At 35.4% G+C, this 21,497-nt stretch overlaps 1 protein-coding gene across 5 annotated transcripts in view; it reads left to right on the top strand.

The window, feature by feature from the left end:
- Positions 1-21,497, top strand: part of SREK1 (splicing regulatory glutamic acid and lysine rich protein 1) — a 46,966-nt gene that overhangs the window by 8,185 nt on the left and 17,284 nt on the right. For 2 of the 5 annotated variants that reach the window (XM_043488531.1, XM_043488530.1), the window contains exons 2-7: positions 1,604-1,737; positions 7,361-7,476; positions 14,550-14,714; positions 14,863-15,041; positions 16,103-16,233; positions 17,109-17,223. In XM_043488531.1, coding sequence (XP_043344466.1) covers positions 1,604-1,737; positions 7,361-7,476; positions 14,550-14,714; positions 14,863-15,041; positions 16,103-16,233; positions 17,109-17,223 — 840 coding nt within the window. Of the gene's footprint in view, positions 1-1,603; positions 1,738-4,228; positions 7,080-7,360; positions 7,477-14,549; positions 14,715-14,862; positions 15,042-16,102; positions 16,234-17,108; positions 17,224-21,497 lie in introns of those variants that run through there. The other 3 variants (XM_043488532.1, XM_043488533.1, XM_043488534.1) reach the window with 3 other exon arrangements.

Below are 21,497 nucleotides of genomic sequence, written 5' to 3'. Positions count from 1 at the left end.
CGCTAAGTCACGTCTGACTCTTCTGTGACCTCATGGACTGTAGCCCAGTGTGTTCCTCTGCCCGTGGATTTCCCAGGCAGAAATACTGGAGTAGGTTGTCGTTTCCTTCTCCAGGGATCTTCCCAGCCCAGGGGCACAACCCACATCTGCAGGCAGGTTTTTACCACTGCACCACCAGGGAGGCCCGCAGGTGTGTGTATCTCATGACAGATGCATACAGTGCTTCCCTTACATGTTCAGTAGGGGGAGGCTGAAAAGGACTGGCTTGAAGCTTGATTGGATGACCTTAGGCCGGAAAGTATTGAATTCAGTTGGGTGAAAAAGAGGTAGAGTTTTATTTTCATTTTAGCTGCTTTAATTAGCCTGATTAAGTTACATTAATAATAATATATCAACATACAGTTTCAAGTTCTAAGTGTAGATATATTTTATCTCAGTGTTTGGTTAATATTGTAACTACATTTAGCCATTATCAAGGTGGATTTTTTGCTGTATTTAAGTTTTTAATTTTAAGAAGTGATGGATATTTATGGAATTACAAATTAGATAGTACATTAAAGTGGCTTTAAAAGTCTTGATTAACTGAATGATTAAGGTTACATGAAATTTAGAATTAGATAATTAGACTTTAAATCTCATCTTTGCCTTTTACTAGGTCTAGATTGTGGTCAACTTCCTTGACCTGTTTTGTCAACTAAAGTAAATTACTGTTATTGCCCAAGTCATATTTGGTATTTTTCAAATGATCTTACTCTTTTAGTGTGACAGATTGAATGTTGTCAAGGATTGTACATTTATGTTAAACATTAGCTGTGTATCTAGGTTGTGCCTTTTTTTACTTGCTAAAGACAATTACAGATTTTAATTGAACACAGTTATGGGTAGATTGAGAAAATGATTCTTTATGAGGATATAGTGTATTTTGAACTCTAACATGATGGATTCACATTATGGAAAAATTGCTTTCATCTGTGCTGTGTCTGGCTTCTTTTTAATGTAGTCTTGCCTAGATTAAATCTAGTAGGACTTGTAAGAATCTTTTCTCTTTTGCCTATAAAATATATAAATTTTGTTTGTAAAATTGTTTGTCTGGAAAACCACAATGCTGCCTAGTCTGAAGTGGTCTAGTATATGTAGAAGAATTTAATTTTAGTTCCAGGTTACCTGATTGTTTTTAGATGTTTGTGAAGTTTTTAATAATTTAAATGTCAGGAATCACATTAAGGAGGATTGGAAATAGTTAAAAATTTGAAGTCTTGAGAGTTGGGGCTATTTTTATGAAAGAGATTTTGCCGATTGATGTGGATGTACCAATTAAACATCCTTGGGTTAAGTCAGCTATTTTCTCATTTCACTGAAATTAAGAATGTGTAAAGTTTCAGATTTTTAACAAGCAGGGCTATAGGCCTGTCTAGATTTCTCTTTAGTCTTTTCAGCAAATCACCATCAAAAGACTAAGTTCTGGTATTTCATGTCTTAGCAACAAAAATTCCTGTCTTGATTATGTAAGATTATGTAAAGATCTAAAAAAGAAATGGTAAGTGAAAATGACAAAACCAACCTAATGTTTATTAGTCCAATTGTTTTTCTTTTTATCTTGCAGCAACGCACCTCTTGCTTTTTCTTCCAAAGTATGTTATGTTAAGTTTCGTGATCCATCAAGTGTTGGTGTGGCCCAGCATCTAACTAACACGGTTTTTATTGACAGAGCTCTGATAGTTGTTCCTTGTGCGGAAGGTTGGTATCTCATATGATTTTTTAAGTTATTTTAATCTCTGTCCTGTCCATTACTACCATTGGCTTTCCTAGAAATTGGCAAGTAGATATGGTATGTTGTGTGTAAGAATGAAATTTGGAGATGGAAAGAATTTTACCTAATAATAAAATATATTAAAATGGTTACTTTATTATGTATATTTGAGATATTATAGTTAGACATTAAAATTTTTTTTAATTGCTTGCCTTCTTTGGTTTACTTTGCTTTATTGTATTTAATTTGCAAGTTTAAAGCAAGCTTTCTGAAATTAAGTTGGTAGCGGATATTATTTAAAATGTGTAAATAAGTGATCCTTTGCCCTTGTGTATACAATATTAATGAAATTTTATAAATAAAAACAGTGTACATTTTGCTAAGTGGGGGGTTAGGTGGTAATTATGTTAAAGAAAAATATTCATATTTTAAGGTTTATAGTATCTTCTTAAGGTAATTTACCTTTTTAATGAAACCATTATTTCTTATTCACTGTAATTGTTTGCTGTGCAACTGAAATTTATTTTACTGACTTCTTTTGCTGGTGGGTTGGGGGTGGAGCTAGGGTTGGGGGTGGTGATGGCAATTAAAGAAAAACAATGGAAAACAATTTTCCAAAGCGTCCATCAAGGAAATAGTTGTTTGAGGGGGTAACAAGGCCAAAGGCCTTATAGTAATTCATTAATTTATGACTTAACCTGCTTTAAGAGCTAATTATTATTAATGCTTATTTTTTTTTTAGTAATTTATGTTTACAGAGCCACTAACATATAATAGGCTGAGCTGAATTTGAAAGTTCTGGTGTGTAATTAACTTTTATTCAGAGCACTGATTGTAGCATATGTACATGGATTTTATAATTGGTTATTACAATTTAAATGTCTTTAAAATATATTTTCACTGGTGGCTTGTAACGGTTTTACAACATAAAATTTTTACCTGAAACAGTCTAATGAGTTTTCGTATGTAATGTTTTAAAACCATTTTTAGAAACCAGGCTAACATTAAAATAGTGTGTAGTAAACAGTTTGCTGCACTTTCAAGTTTTTTTGCATATTTCAGAATGCCTGTTCTGGGATGTCAAAAACATTACAGTCAGATACAGTGATGTTATTTTTGAAGTCCCAGAATAGGACCTTCTGGAGATTTTCAGATAAATTTGAAAGTGTTTTTCCCATGCCTGGGGATTATAGTGGGGTAGGGAGAATGAAAATGAACTGAAGTTAATCATTTGCTTAAATCTATTCTTATCTACTAATCTGTAAGCGTACAACGACCCTAAAATTGGAGAACAAGGTGAGAAAAGAGCTGGTAATGGTTTAGTTTGCATACGAAGTTCATACCAATTTTATACCGAGTAAACTGCATGGGAAGAAAATAAGTAGAAGGTTTATTAATGGGAGTATTAATTGTATCAAAAAATTATGCCACCAGTAGCACAGATCTTGTGTGATTTTAGCTTATTATTGAACTGGAAGGAAGAATTTTGTTAGTGTGGCTCTGCTGGAACCTTGCTATATTCCCATAGAATTTTTCAAATATTTGAAAAATGACCATTGTTTGTTATAAATGTTCAAGATTATGGGCATATAGAGGTTCCTTTTTTTGTCTGTTTTACTTGATAGAATTAACTCCATATTTATTGTAATGACTTGAATATTTTTAGTATTAACATTTTGAGACAAAATTTCGCTATTTTTGAACATGAAAATTCATATTTTTATTCTAGTTTAGAACATGAACCTATAAAATAATTGGTATTGGAAAAACATTCAGATACACATTTTTCATTGAACTAGTACAACAGAGATGAATTCATAGAACCTGAAGAATGTCACAGTGAGCTTTTAAAAGATCTGATTATGCACTGCAAGCAAAGTAATAATGTATTGTATTAAAAAAGATAGGGAAGTAAATTTGAAGTAAATCAAAGGAAAGAGTTCCAGTGGAGTAAGTTCTGTAAGAGGAGATGTACTGCGTTGCTGTAAGCAGTCTTCTATTTACTTCACTGATTGTATTCTTTCCTTGATACTACAGAAACGGCATAATGAAAGAAGTGAAAGAACCATAGAAAAAAGTTGTAAGACTTTTTTTTCAGTTTCTTTCAATTTGCTGGGTTTTTTTGTTTGTTTTTAATTCAGACGGTAGTATCGTGAGAAGATCCTAAGCTGTTTAAATAATGTTGGATGTGTAATAGTTTCATACGTATTAAGCATTAGCTATTGTTATTAAAACATGCCACTTCAAAATAAAATGTTATACTTTCATTATATTCGTCCAGCTATGACCTCTTTTTGTTGTTGCGTGCATCTCAGATTTCTTTTTATAAATGTTAACACTTAGAAAAAGATAAGGTCAAAGATAGGGTGTCAACCTAATCATCAGTCATAAGTTTATGTCCACATTTTCTGGTAGATGGATTTTGACTATTAATTTGGTTTTGTATGTTTTCTCTATGTGATATTTGTGCATTATTAGATGACTAGACTGGCCAAGGCAGACCTGTTACACTTGCCTGAGTTAGGCATTGTTTGCCATGCCACTAAACCTGCCGTCAAGTGAAACCTTCATTGGGGAAATGAGATCGGAGTCTGAACCGCAGAAGATGGACGCCCTGTCTCTGTTTTTTATTGTTTTACTTTAATTTCATTTCTTTTTCTTTATTTTGTCCCTTTTTTTTTGGTTTTGTTTTGTTTTGTTTTGTTAAATCTCTTTCACTTTAACTCGTGAGCTGGTTTTCCAGTTCTTTGTAAATGGTATTCCATTAAGAGTTCATAACATTGCGTTGCAAATTATATTGGGAGATGATTAGTAGAACTCATCCTTAACATAAGTTTTCACAGTAAATTTGTACACAGTTTCATGAAGCTCAGTGCTAGTTTCAATTGGTGTTTATAAACTGATTGGGTACATTTTGTTCCCGAAACACTAAAACAGTGGTGAGATTCTTATTTAGGAGCACGTTTTTGATCTCAGTGTAACTTTTTTGCAGTTTTCTCCCAAGTCTGCAACTCTCATAAAGACCAACTGATAACTTCTAATTTTCATCCTTGTCCCTTAGAATTTTAGGCATACACAATCATCAAGGAAAATAAGTAAATTTCTTATAACATTCTGGGGGTAGAGAACAAGAAGAGACTTTTCACTTTTATGATAGTTAGTTATTATAGAAAATAACATTGATTTAAAAACAACACTTTTAGTTGCCTATGTGGGGAATGGATACTTGAGAAACTGTTTAATATTTACTTGCGTGTGTATTTCTTTGCTTGAATTTTTGATTGAAAAATGTTCAGAGATTACTTGTTTCTAAATAGATTCTGAGATTAGGATGCATGAGAGAATTGTTTTCCTCTCAGTTGTCTTTGATGAGTACAGTTTGGGATAAATGCCAAGTACTTAATTTGCTTTATGCTTTTATACATTCTGATAGTATTTGGAGGATAAATTTGGTAGAATTTTATCTTGGAAATTAAGCAGTGGGACTTTTAGATTACCTTTAATGGTAATAATAATAAATATTGTGCTTTTAGTTAGACTTAATACTTACAATAGTTCATTATGTTGTGAGAGGCGGTGAGAGTCAGATATCTTACTGACAACTGTTTTTAAGCCAAGAGTGAATGACTTTAAGTAATCAACTTTTGGCCTAGGTTAAATACACTTTTTTGTTGGTATAGTCTTTCTGCACTGTTTTGTGTGTATAGTTTTGCTTATTTAATCAACAATTAATCTTAAATTGGGACATTACTAAATTGGAATTCTTTGTTTTTTAGGTGCATGAATTAGGGTAGTAAAGCATAGGATTTGTACCTTAGGACCTCAGTTGATTTATTAACGTGTTCAGGTTTTACAAATATTTAAAAAAGAATACTTACTTTTAACAGATAAAACAGGTTTGATAGCAATGTAAATAGTATAGTATATATGTGAGTATACAGATAGATGTCTTAATGCTAGTAACTAATAAATACAAAATAATTCGATGTTTTCAAGTAAGATCCTCCCACCTTTTAATAATCTTTATGCATGTTAAAATCTGTGCTTACGCAGAATTTACTGAAATAATAAAATGACTTTGTTTTTGAAATTAGTAAATTAAGCTTATATAGACTTAGAATAAATAGACATTTGCTAAAGCTAAGAAAGTGTTATTTTTCTATTCCTATGAATAAGGTATAACCACTATTTAAAGCAAATTTTAAAATTCATCTTGAATTCAATCCACATTTAGAAGTGCATCCAATAATTTTTTTTTGAGATTTATCCCTGCACATCTGGTTGTATTAAGTAGAATTTTACCGCTGAAACCCAGTGTTACGCTTTCTTGAAAATTTACTCCATATGCTAGTTGCAATTTGGTGTGACTTTGTACAGTGTTTTAAATTACTTTGAAGAATTCATAATAGAAATGTTTGGTCAAATAACACATAATTATGTATCAGTAGTTCTTCTGAAATTGCTGTGTATAGTCAGTTTTTCTTAGATATTTTATTTTTCAAAGGGTTAAGAGAAAGCAGAAAAAAGTGTGTGAAAGTCATAGTCCTTATCAAAACTGATTGATTAGAATTCAGTAATTAAATGTGGCAAATTGATGGACTTAATTCAGAGTAAATTTTCATTTTTTTACTTGTAGGGATTTCTTCTTAGTGTCTAGGATTATTTTAATGTTATTGTTATTATTATTAGGCACTTACGCTGCTTATTATAAGGAAGACATTTAGGCATTAACCCACCCCTCTTCAGATAAGTATACGTAAATTGGTTCTAAAAGTCAGTAATTTAAGAAGTTTCCTGAGACTCAGGAAAGTTTTTTTATTTTCAAAAATGATAGTTTCCCAAGGTATATATATTCTTTGGAACTGGATTCTTTTGGTCATCTCTGACATTGTTGGTGAGATGCCTCGTTAACTGAATGGGTGTAGGCTTCCTTTTCAACTGAAGCTGGTTACATGCAGTAGCTTTTGTTTTTTTCTGTCTACTTGAAATTAAATGGAATCTATTAGAAGATTATCAAAATTGTTTGCATCACAAGTAGGTAGTTTAAATTAACAGGATAGGGACACTCGGGAATAAATTTCAATTCGCACATATTTGTTTTTTTCTTTTTCTTTTTTTTGACTAATTTGGTTATTTGCCATTTCTGGGGATTAAACTTTAAAAAATGTTCTTCTTTTCTGTATCTGATGTTCTGTGTGCTATTAGTGATGCAGCCAACACGAACGGTTGTCATGTGTAACACAACTTTCGATCACCGCGAAAACACCGTCCTGGAAAAGCGTCCATGCTTGATATCGTTTGGTTCATGAACATTAAGTTTCCAGTACAGGTGACCCATAGCTCAAAGTGTTAAATAATTGTCTACATTATTCAATTTTTAAAATAATATTCCATTAATGAGATTGTTAGTCTTTGAAATTTTGCTCACTTTTATTTTTCCTAGTAGAGCAGGGTAAAAGGAAAGACTTAAGTTCTTATTTATTTCTTTATATGGATCTGATAGATTCATTTATTATTATTATTTTTTAAGTGCAAGGGTAATTGTAAAATCATAGTGTAAAGTTGTGTGGTGTTTCTGCTTTCTGTAATGTTTGGAACTTGCCTCTGCAGGTAAAATCCCAGAGGAAGCCAAAGCCCTCTCTTTATTGGCTCCTGCTCCAACCATGACAAGTCTGATGCCTGGTGCAGGCTTGCTTCCCATACCGACTCCAAACCCCTTAACTACAGTAAGTGTGAGACGATACGCCCTCTTCCAAGAGGGGTGAACATTAAACTGTGTCATCGGCTAAGTAAAGAGCTTAGAAATTTTTTTTTTTTTGTAAAGAGCTTATAAAACTATTTCTATTTTACTTCTATTAATTTATTTTTGGGTTGCGTCACCCAGCATGTGGCGTCTTAGTTCTCCAACCAGGGGCTGAACCTGCACTCCCTGCATTGGGAGTGTAGAGTCTTAACCACTGGACCACCAGGCAAGTCGTTATTTCTATTTTAAATACAGTTTTTTTAATGGAGAGGATTTGATTGAAATGTCTGCCTAATTTTTTCCTCATGTTGTCACTGACCTGAAATGCCGTTTGGAATTGCTTATGAAGTAGTTGGGGATTCATTTAAATTTGAGAACTGAAGTATATTATTCATTAGTAAATCAGTTACTGGAACCCAGCACTGTAGATAGCATGAGGAATTCGGAGAGTCTAGGTACCTGTATTTCCCAGTTCAGGGGGACTAAATCCATTTGAAAAATATGAAATAATTTACTGTCTTGATAATGGGGAAAAAACATCTCAGAGAAGCTTTTTTCTGATACTGAGAAAATGTAACATGGTAAAAATAGTTTCTTGTTAACTAAGCGTAATTTAATGCCTCCTTTGTGATTTCCAAATGGTGTTAAAAAAGACGTGCTGTTACTGAGTTCTTGGTTTATATAAAAGAATCTGGTCATTTATTTATTTATTTACTTATTTGGTCGTTTATTTTAAAAGAGTCATTTTTCTGTAAAAATAAACCCAAGACAAAATGCAAAACTAACTTTAATTGAAAGTTGTATTTAGCTTTGTGATACCAGGTTATTAAGGAGTGAACCAGTAAACTTTATGATTTTAGTTACTTAATTTATCCAAGTTTTAGAAGTGATTTTTGAAACTTGGGAAGTGCTAGATTTTAGGATTTTTACATGACATTGTTCTACTGAAGACCTATGTTATGATCCATGGGGGGAAAGTGCTTTTTACTTTAACATCTGATCATTTGAATTGCGCTTTTTAGAAATTTGAGTTTGGGTATGTTTTGGCATATTTGAAGATTAATTCCTGAATCACCATCTTTTTTTCCCCTCTCCTCAGAAAATATTGTCTTGCTATTATGAGCATTATTAGGTTTATTTGTCAACAGTATAACGTCTTTATTATTTAATTTGTTGCTTTGACGGGAAATGATTCCTTTTAATTCAGCTGTAGATGTCTATTGTTATATAACTTAATTCATGAAGTTATAAAACACGGGGAAGGTGGCCCATTGTGATCCGGCTCCTGGCTGCTTCTCTGACCTTTTTTCCCTGCTTGTTCCCCTCTACTTCAGTCATACTGGCCTTGTTTTTTTGGATATGCCAAATATATTTCTGCCTTGGAATATTTATTTAGTCTCTGCCTAGAACATTTCTTTTCTGGACATTAAAAAGATTCACTTTTTGATATGAGTGAATGAAACCTTTTTTTTTTCTTGAATGAAACCTTTTATAAGGTTTCTACTTAATAGGGAGATTAAGATTAAGTCTATAAAATCTTCAGGGAGGCTGAGGTTTCTATGTCAGAAGGCAAAAGTTTTATATTGGGAGTCCAGATCATCTTTATCCCCTCAAAGACCGAAAGGGCACTCCTGAGTATTGTGTTGACCAAATAGTTTGTGTGGGTTTTTCATAACATCTTAAGGAAAAACCTGAACGAACTTTTTGGCTAACTCAGTATTTAGGTGGTTTGGACCAGGGCCGGAATAGAGACTAATCTAAAGAAGGGTAGTTGTATTGTTACAGAGAAGCCATATCCATTAGATCTTTCTGCTATGATGGAGATGTCTGAATCTATACTATGTAGTATAGGAACCATTAGCAGCATGTGGCTATTGAGCACTTGAAATTTGACTGGTGTGACTGAGGCATTGAATTTTAATTAAAATTTAGATAGCCCTATGTGATTGGTGGTTACCATGTCAAATGGCACAAGTGTTGAAGAATGGTATAGGGCAAAGAAGAGAGAGACAAAGTTTCTAAAGAAAAAAGACTGAATCATCTTTACATTTTGGAAACAAAGGGGTTGGGTTAGATGATTTGGAAAAGCCCATTCCAGATATATAATTATATGTCCCAGTAGAGAAATTTCTAAGTCAAAGGGTGGACAGCTAGGAATAACTGGAAAAGTCTGTTTTAAATCCAGGCAGAACTAACAAGACTCATAATTGTAATTTAGCTTAGTTGTATATAATAATTCTCTTGTACAGTAGGAAAAAACTTGAAGGTGTGACCCTCAATCATTTGAATGTTAGACTGTCAGAGGTGAGATAGAAAAAGGAGTGTCATTAGAGGCAACATATGGAAAAAGGCTAGATCATTCATGTGTTTTGAACTAAAGATATTTTCTACAATGTTATGATAACTTGATGATAGCAACAAAGCTAAAGTCTGTTAGCAGCAAGATACCACAGATTATGTTCATAAAAACTATGAAGGAAAAAACAGTGATGCAGTAGAGAGGAAATGTGGCTCTCCATAAGGTCAGGGAGAACTTGGAGAGGTTGACTGACCGGATGGTTGAAGAATTCAGCCAGCAGAAGCTCGGGTAAGAGCTTTTCAGGGTAGATGGAATGCCAGGTAAAAAGCCCTAAGTGAGAAAAACGTGTGTGTTCAAGGTACAGAATGGCTTGGTTTCAGGGTAGGGGTTTAGGGAGGTAGGGTAGAAGTTGTTTTGAGATTAGAGGGGCAGGTAGGGCACTGATTATGTAAGGTTTTTAGGCCACAGAAAGAAGTTTGAATTTTATTCTAAAGGGTTTTAAGCAGAGATAAAACTTGATGTGATGTTTTAAAAAGATCACACATGGGTTGCTATGACAAGTAAGTGTAAGTGATACTGATTTCATAAACTAGTAGTTTTGCCTTTAGAAAGTATTGTTAAAATTTTAGTAGATTGGCAACAGTATAACAATATGTAGTTGGTTAACTTAATTGGCTTAAATTGCCCAGGTGAAAATGAAAGTAGCAGTGTTTTTGTTTCTTAAAAAGTCTTTTCTTGAATCTGCAGAATGTTTCATTTTCAAATTCTCAGGTCTATCTTTTCAAGTTTAAATTCACACTAAAGCATGTTTCTTAACGTTTGAACTAAAAACTACTGCAAATAGTAAGAATTGACAGGGTTTCCAGTTCAAGATGGCAGAGTTAAAGAACGTACACTCATCTCCTGCAAAAGCACCAAAATCACAGCTAGCTATTGGACAGCCATCCACTGGAGGATCCTCAGTTCAGTTCAGTTCAGTTCAGTTGAGTTCAGTCGCTCAGTCGTGTCTGACTCTTTGCGACCCCATGAATCGCAGCACGCCAGGCTTCCCTGTCCATCACCAACTCCTGGAGTTTACTCAAACTCATGTCCATCGAGTCGGTGATGCCTTCCAGCCATCTCATCCTCTGTCGTCCCCTTCTCCTCCTGCCCCCAGTCCCTCCCAGCATCCGGGTCTTTTCCGATGAGTCAGCTCTTCGCATGAGGTGGCCAAAGTATTGGAGTTTCAGCCTCAGCATCAGTCCTTCCAATGAACACCCAGGACTGATGTCCTTTCGGATGGACTGGTTGGATCTCCTTGCAGTCCAGGGGACTCTCAAGAGTCTTCTCCAACACCACAGTTCAAAAGCATCAATTCTTTGGTGCTCAGCTCTCTTCACAGTCCAACTCTCACATCCATACATGACTGCTAAAAAGACCATGGCCTTGACCAGACGGACCTTTGTTGGCAAAGTAATGTCTCTGCTTTTTAATATGCTGTCTAGGTTGGTCATAACTTTCCTTCCGAGGAGTAAGTAGTCTTTTAATTTCATGGCTGTGATCACCATTTGCAGTGATTTTGGAGCCCAAAAAAATAAAGTCTGACACTGCTTCCACTGTCTCCCCATCTATTTCCCATGAGGTGATGGGACCAGATGCCATGATCTTAGTTTTCTGAATGTTGAGCTTTAAGCCAACTTTTTCACTCTTTCACTTTCCTCTTTCACTTTCACTTTTTCCTCTTTCACTTTCATCAAGAGGCTTTGTAGTTCCTCTTCACTCTCTGCCATAAAGGTGGTGTCATCTGCATATCTGAGGTTATTGATATTTCTCCCGGCAATCTTGATTCCAGCTTGTGCTTCTTCCAGCCCAGCGTTTCTCATGATGTACTCTGCGTATAAGTTAAATAAGCAGGGTGACAATACACAGCCTTGACGTACTCACTTTTCCTATTGGGAACCATGTTGGTCCATGTCCAGTTCTAACTGTTGCTTCCTGACCTGCATATCCTGGAACCCACCAAAAAAAGATCCTCCACGTCCAAAGACAGGAAGCCACAATGAGACGGTAGGAGGGGCACAATGACGATAAAATCAAATCCCATACCCACCAAGTGGGCATCCCACAAACTGGAGCACACTAATAGCAAAGAAGTTTTCCCACTGTTGCGAAGTTTCTGAGTCCCACATCAGGCTTCCCAGCTAGGGGATCCAACAAACGGACTAGGAGTCCCCAGGGAATCTGACTTTGAAGGCCAGCGGGATTTGATTACGGGCCTTCACAGGACTGGGGGAAACAGAGACTCCACTCTTGAGCAGAAACAAAATCCTGTGTATGCCAAGACCCAGTGGGACAGAGCAGTGACCCCACAGGAGACTGAACCAGATCTGCCTGCTAGTGTTGGAGGGTCTGCCGTGGTGGTGTGGGCTGGCAGTGGCTTGCCGTGGGGATGGGGAGACAGACAGCAGCGGTCCTGGAAAGGGCCCTTTGGTGTAAGTCCTCTCGGACGTCACGATTAACCCAACCACAGAGCCTGTGTTTGGCTGGGTCATCTCAGGCCAAACAACAAACAGAGAAGGGGTGCAGACACCCCCATCGGCAGATAATTGGATTAAAATTTTACTGAGGATGACTCTGCCCACCAGAGCAAGTCCCCGTTTTTCCCGCCACCAGTCCTTCCCATCAGGAAGCTTCTACAAGCCTCTTAGCCTCATCCACTTGAGGGCAGACAGATGAAGCAAGAACAGAATACGTCAGTGGCTAGAACCAAAACCACACCATGGAAAGTTAACCCAGATGAAAAAGCAGAGGGTTTGGCCTCACGTGAATGGACAGTGTAAAACTCCAGAAAAACAAGCAAATGAAGTGGAGATAAACAGGCTTCCAGAAAAAGAATTTAGAATAATGAGAGTGAAGATGATCCAGGATCTTGGATAAGAGTGGAGGAAAAGATTGAGAAGATGCAAGAAATGTTTCCCAAGGAACTAGAAGAACTAGGATAACTGATACAGAAGAATGGATAAGTGACCTGAAAGACAGAATGGTGGAAATCACTGCTACAGAACAGGATATAGAAAAACAAATGAAAATAAATGAAGACAACCTAGGAGACCTCTGGGACAACATTCAGTGCACCAACATTCTCATTATAGGGGTCCCAGAAGAAGAAAGAAAGGACCTGAGAAAATATTTGAAGAAATAATAGCTGAAAAGTTCTCTAAGATGGGAAAGGAAGTAGTCAACCAAGTCCAGGCAGCACAGAGAGTCTCAGGCAGGATAAACCCAAGGAGGAACACACTGAAACACATAGTAATCAAAATGATGAAAATTAAAGACAAAGGTAAAATAATAAAAGAAAGGAAAAATGACAAATAAGATAAAACGGAACTCCCGTAAAGTTATCAGCTAATTTCTCAACAGAAACCTCTTCAAGCCAGAAGGGAATGGTGTGTACATTGAAAGTGATGAAAGGGAAGAACCTATAACCAAGAATAGTTTACTTAGCAAAACTGTTGTTCAGATTTGATGGAGAAGTGAGAAGCTTTCCAGACAAGCAAAAGTTAAAAGAGACTTCAGCACCACCAAACCAGCTTTACAACAAATACTAAAGGAAATTCTCTAGGCAGGAAACACAAGAGAACCTACTAGAATAAATTCAAAACAGTTAAGAAAATGCTAAAAAAAAAATGGTAATAGGATCATTGTTGTTGTTCACTAGCCCAGTCCTGTCTGACTCTTTGTGACCCCGTGGACTTTAGCACTCCTGGCCTCCCTGTCCCTCACCGTCTCCCAGAGTTTGCCCGAGTTCATGTTCATTGCATCAGTGATGCCATCCCGCCGTCTCATCCTCTGATGCCCTCTTCTGCCCTTGATCTTTCCCAGCGTCAGGGACTTTTCCAGCGGGTCGTCTGTGTGTCAGATGACCAAAGTGCTGTAGCTTTAGCTTCAGCATGGAGGAGGGAATGACAAGCCACCCAGTATACTTGCCACGAAAATGTCATAAACTATAAAAGGCCAAATAGGATCATACATAGTGATAATTACCTTACATGTAAATGGATTAAATGCACCAACCAAAAGAGACTGGCTGGACAGATGAGAACATGTGCATGTACGCACTTCCACTTAGCACATCACTCTCCTTAATCCCCCAAGTTGTATGTAATTATTTTATATTGTTAGGTTAATCATGCTTCTATTATGGCTGGCAGTTGTAATTATCTTTTATTTTTTGTCTGGCTATTGATTGTGAAAACAGATCTTTTACTATTGTGACTATGTAACTGTTATTCAGTTAATACCACTGTATCTTGATTGGTCAACAGAAAAGAATAGAATTCTCTATCACTAAAACTACCATTTAATAGGAAAAAAAATAGTAAGAATTCACTGTTTGTTTTTAATGTTAAGTTTAGAATTAAAATACCCAGATAGTTAAGAAATACATTGTACTTCTTGTTACATTGAAAACCAGCGTGACCTTACTCTGAATAGTTCAGATGTATACCTGGCTTAAATTAGGAGTCCCTAGTCTCTTCCCAGTCTTACTGAATTGATCAGTATTGTTCAAGATGAGAGACTGGTAATGTTTGTTTGTTTGTTTGCTTGTTTTGTTTTTGTAATTAACTTTTATTGGAGTGTAGTTTCTTTATAATGTGTTTCTACTGAACAGTAAAATAAATCAGCTATATGTATACCTATATCCCCTCTTTGGATTTCTTGAGAATGGTAATTTTTGACACTAACAGAAAATGCATGCTGTGTTTATTTTTTTATAGCTGGGCGTTTCCCTTAGCAGTTTGGGAGCTATACCAGCAGCAGCACTCGACCCCAACATTGCAACCCTTGGAGAGATACCACAGCCACCACTTATGGGGAATGTGGATCCTTCTAAAATTGATGAAATTAGGAGAACAGTCTATGTTGGCAATTTGAATTCCCAGGTAACTAATATAAGAAGAAATTGAGTGTTGGGGCCTTTTATCTTTTTCCCTTTCTTAAAAATCGTATCAATTGGTAAAGTAATATTTACAAGATTTTTTTTTTTTAAGAAGAATATACTTTATTAAAACTGTTACTTTGTTTCTTCAGACAACCACAGCTGACCAGCTACTTGAATTTTTTAAACAAGTTGGAGAAGTGAAGTTTGTTCGGATGGCAGGTGATGAGACTCAGCCAACTCGGTTTGCTTTTGTGGAATTTGCAGACCAAAATTCTGTACCAAGGGCCCTTGCTTTTAATGGAGTTATGTTTGGAGACAGGCCACTGAAGTAAGAAACACTAAACAAAGAAATTTTAATGATGCTGGAAAATTTTTAAGTGTTTTTTATGTAATTAAGTTTTTTTTTTTCTTTTTAATAGTAATTGGCAATTTGTGGAAAGGAAGACTGTGTTAAGTATAAATGAAACATGAGATATTTACCATTTTAGCTTTTAAATTAAAGTTGCATTTGAAGACATGTTACTTTCTAGTTCATAACGTCTAGGTTAATATTAGCATATTTATACTGTACATGTTGACTGTAGCTCTTTTTCCGTAGGCTTTAACAGGTCAGGTTAGTTTTGCATTATTATGCTAGACTTAGGTAGTCTAACATATGGATTGACTTTACAGTAATATAGAAATAGAATTTTGGTAAATCCAAAATCTCGGAAATGTTTAAAAATAATACATTTTAAGGTTTGCTTGCATTCTTGTTTGCAAAGTGAAAAATTGATAAAGCCTTTTAGATACTCAAGACCAGAAATTCTATTTCATATAGATTATTGAGGTGACAGTTTTATTTGAATTCTGTAGATAATGATCTTAACTATGCAGTTTGGTCAGGAGTCTGCTATTAGAGGATAAGAAATGATGTTCTTAGTGAATGCTTGTCTTTTCACCATGCTAAAGTGAGACACACCAAATTCATTTATGTGCCTCAGAGAAACCACTCTTAGCCATGAAGGGAGAGTTTTTTATAATCTAAGAATAGAAATGACTCATTTTAATACTGGTGTTACCATTTTAATTTATTTTAATTCTAAGCTGTGTGGTAAAGCTGTTGTCCTGGTCTGTTCAGGTTGTTAAAGAGGTTAGCTAGGGTTCAGTTTTTCTTTTTATTTTTCCCCTTGCTTTTGCCTTTGTTAGCAAGAGATGATGGCAGATGGAAATGAGATGAATCATGGTTTTGAGGTTGGTTTTGGTTATTCTGTATTTAGCTATATTATTCTTCATGTGCTTTTGAGATGTCCTCAGATTTGTAAATATGTGTACCTTATAAGCAGTTAATTGTTTCAGGTTTTGTAAAATATGGTGTGTATTTGTGATATGCTAATATTTTTAATTTAGAATAAATCACTCCAACAATGCAATAGTAAAACCCCCTGAGATGACACCTCAGGCTGCAGCTAAGGAGTTAGAAGAAGTAATGAAGCGAGTACGAGAGGCTCAGTCCTTTATCTCAGCAGCTATCGAACCAGGTAAGGCCACAGCGTTGTTACATAGGTCTTAGTTGATGATCATAGACTCTTAGAACTGGAAGGAATTTTAGAAATTATCTGTTAAGTCCCTTCATTTTACAATAAGAAGACTGAAACTCAAGAAAGTGTAAGTGACTTAACTAGCATCAAAGGTTGAAGAAGTATTTAGCACAAATGTCTTTTTCCATGATACTGAATTGAGGTATATTAGCTTGAGTTAAATCAGTTCTTTATATTTTAATGGCAAAATCAGTGTACAGAACTGATTTGCTTAAAGCAAAGTATAAATACTATTTGTGAGACTAAAGACAAGAATAAATATATTTTAAATGTTATGATTAAGCAGATTTCATTTTTCCTTCAAAGTTTTAATTTTAAAAATAGACAACAGAGACCACAATTTAGGAAAAATAGAGACTATTTTAGCAAGGTAAAGGAACATCTTTTCAATCTTTTGTGTTGCTAACTATAAAAATCCAACCTAAAAATGTATAGATGGTTTATGTTTGAGCAAATTTTCTAAATTAGCATTCAGAACTTAAGCTTCAATTCTAGGAAAATAAATGGAAAAAGGAATTAAAATCACTGTCATAGGAATTACAGACATGTTATAATCGTACATTATGGCAGCAACAAAATACTACGAACAGCTGTTTATAATCATCTGGTTTATATGTACTGCTGCAGGGTGGCTGCACTCAACGAGTTTATGCAATGACTTTCTTGGATGTTTCTGAAGGATAATTGCACAGGAGGAGGATGTACAGAGAGTAGGCCCCTTGCACTATATGTGGTACATTCCACTTGTGCCTGATTATTAACTGGGATCTTTAATTGTTCTGAGCTTACACTGCAAAGTGGTTTTTTCCTCCCAGAGTCTGGAAAGAGCAATGAAAGAAAAGGCGGTCGATCTCGTTCCCACACTCGTTCAAAATCCAGGTCTAGCTCAAAATCCCGTTCTCGAAGGAAAAGGTCACAGTCAAAACACAGGTGAGAATTCCTGCTGTCATATTTTGAATGTTTTTTGTTTTTGTATTTACCGTGACTAAGATTTTCTTGAGTTTTTGTCTTAAGTTTCAGAGTTTAGAAATTTCACTGGTGTTCACCAGAAAGTATGGTTACTCTTAGATATTGCTTTAATTATAGCACTATACTTAAGAATGAAGTTGTATCTAGTAAATACATATTTTCAACTAATTTTTAGTTTTAGAAGTTGGTTTTTTATCTTAAGGTGTTCTGTTCTTGATATTTCTAAGAATTAACTCGTTATAAAGAATTGGCAGAAATTTTTCTTTCTTCACATTGGGAAAAGGGAACATATGGTGCTGAAAGTACTGGTAAAGTTGCATTTTTGTTTTTTTTTCCTCCACTGTTCCCCTCAAGGTCTGGGAAGTACTACCCCAGATCTAGGTTTCAAGTAGAGTTGCTTTTCTCCAGTACTCTGCATCAAATGAAGTACTTTAAGTCTTTGTACTCTTGATGATAAGAGCTGCCTCCACCCACTTTGGGACCTGAAATGTAGGAGTAACTTGCAGTTTTAATGGCAACTATTGTATTGTGCTGAAACTTTATTTCTATTCTGTTTATCTTATTTTTGAGCATGGCTCTGTCATTTTAATGTTCTTTTAAAAATACGTTGTTTGTGGTGCAAAGGGGATCTCAAAATATAAACTTGGAACACCATCTTGATTGAAAGTAACCTAAGAATCAGGTCTAACAAGATAAGTTTTATTGTCCTCTTTAAGATGAGGAGGGAGCTGTTACTGAAATGTGAAAATGGATACAGTAGATCCTAATTGCATGTTATATGTACATACATATTCATACTCTCTGAAGAGAAGAGATAGAGAAAAGTGTGTGTGCATGTTTGTTGGGAGGGTTAGAGAAGGAGGATTTCAGGGGAGGGCAAAAAGGACCAGTATGTTCTTTGTTGAACTTTACCAACAAGCTCAGTTCAGTCTTAATTTCCTGTGCTAATCAAGGAGATTGAGGCAATGAGATAGGAAAATATGATATTCTTTTTTAAAATTTGTTTTTTATTGAAGTGTTTTGAATTACAATGTGTTAATTACTTCTGTACAGCTGAAGTGACTCAGTTATGTATACATTCTTTTTCATATGGTTTGTCACAGGATGTTGAATGTAGTTTCCTATGCTATACGGTAGGATCTGTTTATCCGTTGTAGACATACCAGTTTGCATCTGCTAATCCCAAACTACCGCTCCTGCCCTCTCCCACCCCCTTCCCCTTGGCAACCACCATACTGTTCTCTGTGGCCCTGATTTTGTTTCCGTTTTTCATAGATAGGTTCGTTTTTATCATATTTTAGATTCCACATGTAAGTGTTATCTTACGGTATTTGTTTTTCTCTTTCTGACTTATCTCACTTAGTATGGTGATCTCTGATTGCAGATATTCTTAATTAGACTAGTAAACTATACTTTTAGCTGTACTGGGGTATACTTCCCTATTATTAGATTGCAAAACTCCTTTTGGAATATGATTTTACTCTCCATCCAAGGCTGGACAGTAAGGCAAATTCATGTCTACAAGAAGGAAATTGTCTCATGTACGAGGAAGAAGGCAGTGTAGCAGAAACCGGAATTAGAGGAAGAAGTGTATAGACTCAGTGGTACTAGGTTATGGATATTTCTATAGGTCAACAGAGTGGTAAAAGGAAAGTATAGAAGTGAGTGAAAGAGTTACAACTTTCTGAGGAAGAAAAGACCAATGACTTGACTCTTAGTTTGTGTTAATAGAGCCATACTCCAAATCTAATATGTTAGTGGTATTCTGTAACTGGAAAAAAGCAGAACTTAATGATTAATATCATTATTTTCTTGATAATTTCTGTGAAGCTTTCTCTGTTGGGACATATAATTTATCTATTTTAAGGTTTTTACTCTTATCATTTTAAGTGTATTTGGATATTTTCCCCTTCCAAGGATTAGTGGAGGGTTAGAAATTTGTATAATCCATGGGAGTGGTTTCATGGAGGTCTGTGTAATGATATAGAGTGAGAAATTAATTGTTCTTGGCTGGCTCATAGTCAGGCATACCTCATTTTGTTATACTTAGCTTTGTTGTGCTTTCACAGATATTGTTGATTTTAACAAATAGAAAGTTTGTGGCAGTCCTGCATTGTCAGATGATGATCAGCAATTTTTAGCAATTAAGTGTTGTTGGCCAAAAAGTTCATTCAGGTTTTTCTGTAAGATGTTAGGGAAAGGCCTGAATGAACTTTTTGGCCAACCCATTTTAAATTGAGTTATGTACTTTTTTTTTGTAACACAGTGCTGCTGCACTCTTAATACACTACACTGTAGAGTAAATATAACATGTATATGCACTGGGAAGCCAAAAAGTTCCTTGGGCTTGCTTTGTTGTGATGTTCCTTTTGTTGCTGTGGTCTGGAACCTGACCCACAATCTCTCTTGAGGTATGCCTGTATACCTTTTTTATCAGCATATACTGTTCTTATACAAGAAGCTTTTACTAAAATCATAAAGAAATGCAAAAGAGGATGAATTTTGTTGAAAAAAAGTTCCTCAACCAAGAACATTTGACTTAAGGAACTCCCTCCCCCTCTCCACTGTAGGAAATGCCAGACATTTCGTGCTCCCCGCCACCCCCACCCCTAGTGGGCTTGGAGACCGTCAGCTCTTTCTCTGACCCACTAGACCTAGCCAGGAGTGGAGGTTGCAGGATCCCCTTTCTCAAAGGCCCATCTTTTTCTACCTTGTTAGTGTTCTGATACTTCTAGAACCTTCCCCTGATCTTTTTCCTGTTCCCTCCCTTCTCTCTGTAGGAGGGAGGAAGGAGTTATTTGTTATTATCTTGGCTAGAACTGGGAAGATGTGTTTCCACTCTGTCCAAATTTTTATTGTGTTTTTTTCATAGGGGCAGGGTTAGAAAAGGTGGGTATAGTACTCTATTGTAAAGTTAAGTAACTTTTACAGACCAGCATAGGAACTGTAAGACATTTTATAATATTTTAATGGGAAGCAACTGACTTACAAATGAACTTTGATGCAACATAATGGTAAGTTGCCCTTTATTTACAATTTAACCTGTAAGTGCAATTTTGTACATTTATGCTAAAATGAGAGCTGCTAATGATGGCTCACATCTTTATCTTTGATTGGATTCGTTTTGCTCTTGACTTAAAGCTTTTAGCTTTCCTAATTGGGATACTTAAAGGCAACTAGTGGGTGACACAGACATGAAATATTTATTGTCAAAATTAAAATGCAGTAATCACTCTTGAGCAGTGAGTTTCAGACTCTGAGCACCCACAGTGTGAAGTGAGAGCCACGTGGTCGTCGCTGTTTTGTGTTTTGTTTTTGTTTCTTTGTTTGTTTTTTTGGTGAGTGCTTTTTTATTATTAACTTTTATTTGTTAGGACTATGGTTAATTTTTATTAAAAGTTTCTTAATTAAGACTGGAAAGCACTATTTGAGGAAAACAAAATTATTGTGTTTTTTTTTTTTTAGCAAAGTTAACAGGACTATTAAGTACATAGACACAGAGGCCCTTTAAAACATTACCCTTATGTGGATGTCTGTAAATGGACTTAAAAATGTTGTAAGTTTTGCAGTTTTCCCCTAGTAGCTACTACTTGACCCTAGTGTCTCATAGGTTATTAGTGATAAAGATTTCAACAAACTAATAATTATTTTCTTAGATTAGATTGTGGTATGAAGAGAAACGAGTTGGTTAGAAAGCATCACTGACTCAACTGACATGAATTTGAGCAAACTTCAGGAGATAGTGAAGGACAGGGAAGTCCAGCGTGCTTCCCTGTGTCACGAGGAGTTGGACACGACTTAGGGACTGAACAGCATAAAGATAAAAGTTTAATTTTTAAAGCCATGTAGTAGATTTAGTTGAAAATTAACTGTTGGAGAACAAATTTTAACTAACTGAAAAGTGTTTTATGAACAAGATTTCATTATTAATTGAGGATTGTTTGGAGATTTTTTTGGTTTCATAACATACTACCAGCATTTAACTATATGTATTTCTTTTATAAACTTGTTTTAACCTAATTCATGAAAATATTACTATCAAGATGAGTTTTAATTATGTAAGGCACACTTATAGAAGTTCATTTTACCTTCTTGGAATAATTTTTCACTTAGATTAATTGTTGGTGATGTAGATATTGAGAGTAGGAGTTTTAAGCATTTATTCTGCACCAGAAACTGTTAGTCATTTTTCCATACATCATCTGTTTTAATCATGAGGGTCATAAGAGGTGTAG

This window comes from Cervus canadensis, chromosome 16 (genome assembly GCF_019320065.1).
Source record: "Cervus canadensis isolate Bull #8, Minnesota chromosome 16, ASM1932006v1, whole genome shotgun sequence".
Lineage (NCBI taxonomy): Eukaryota > Metazoa > Chordata > Mammalia > Artiodactyla > Cervidae > Cervus > Cervus canadensis.
The sequence above is the reverse complement of the archived record's forward strand: the minus strand, read 5'-3'. Positions and strand labels throughout refer to the sequence as shown.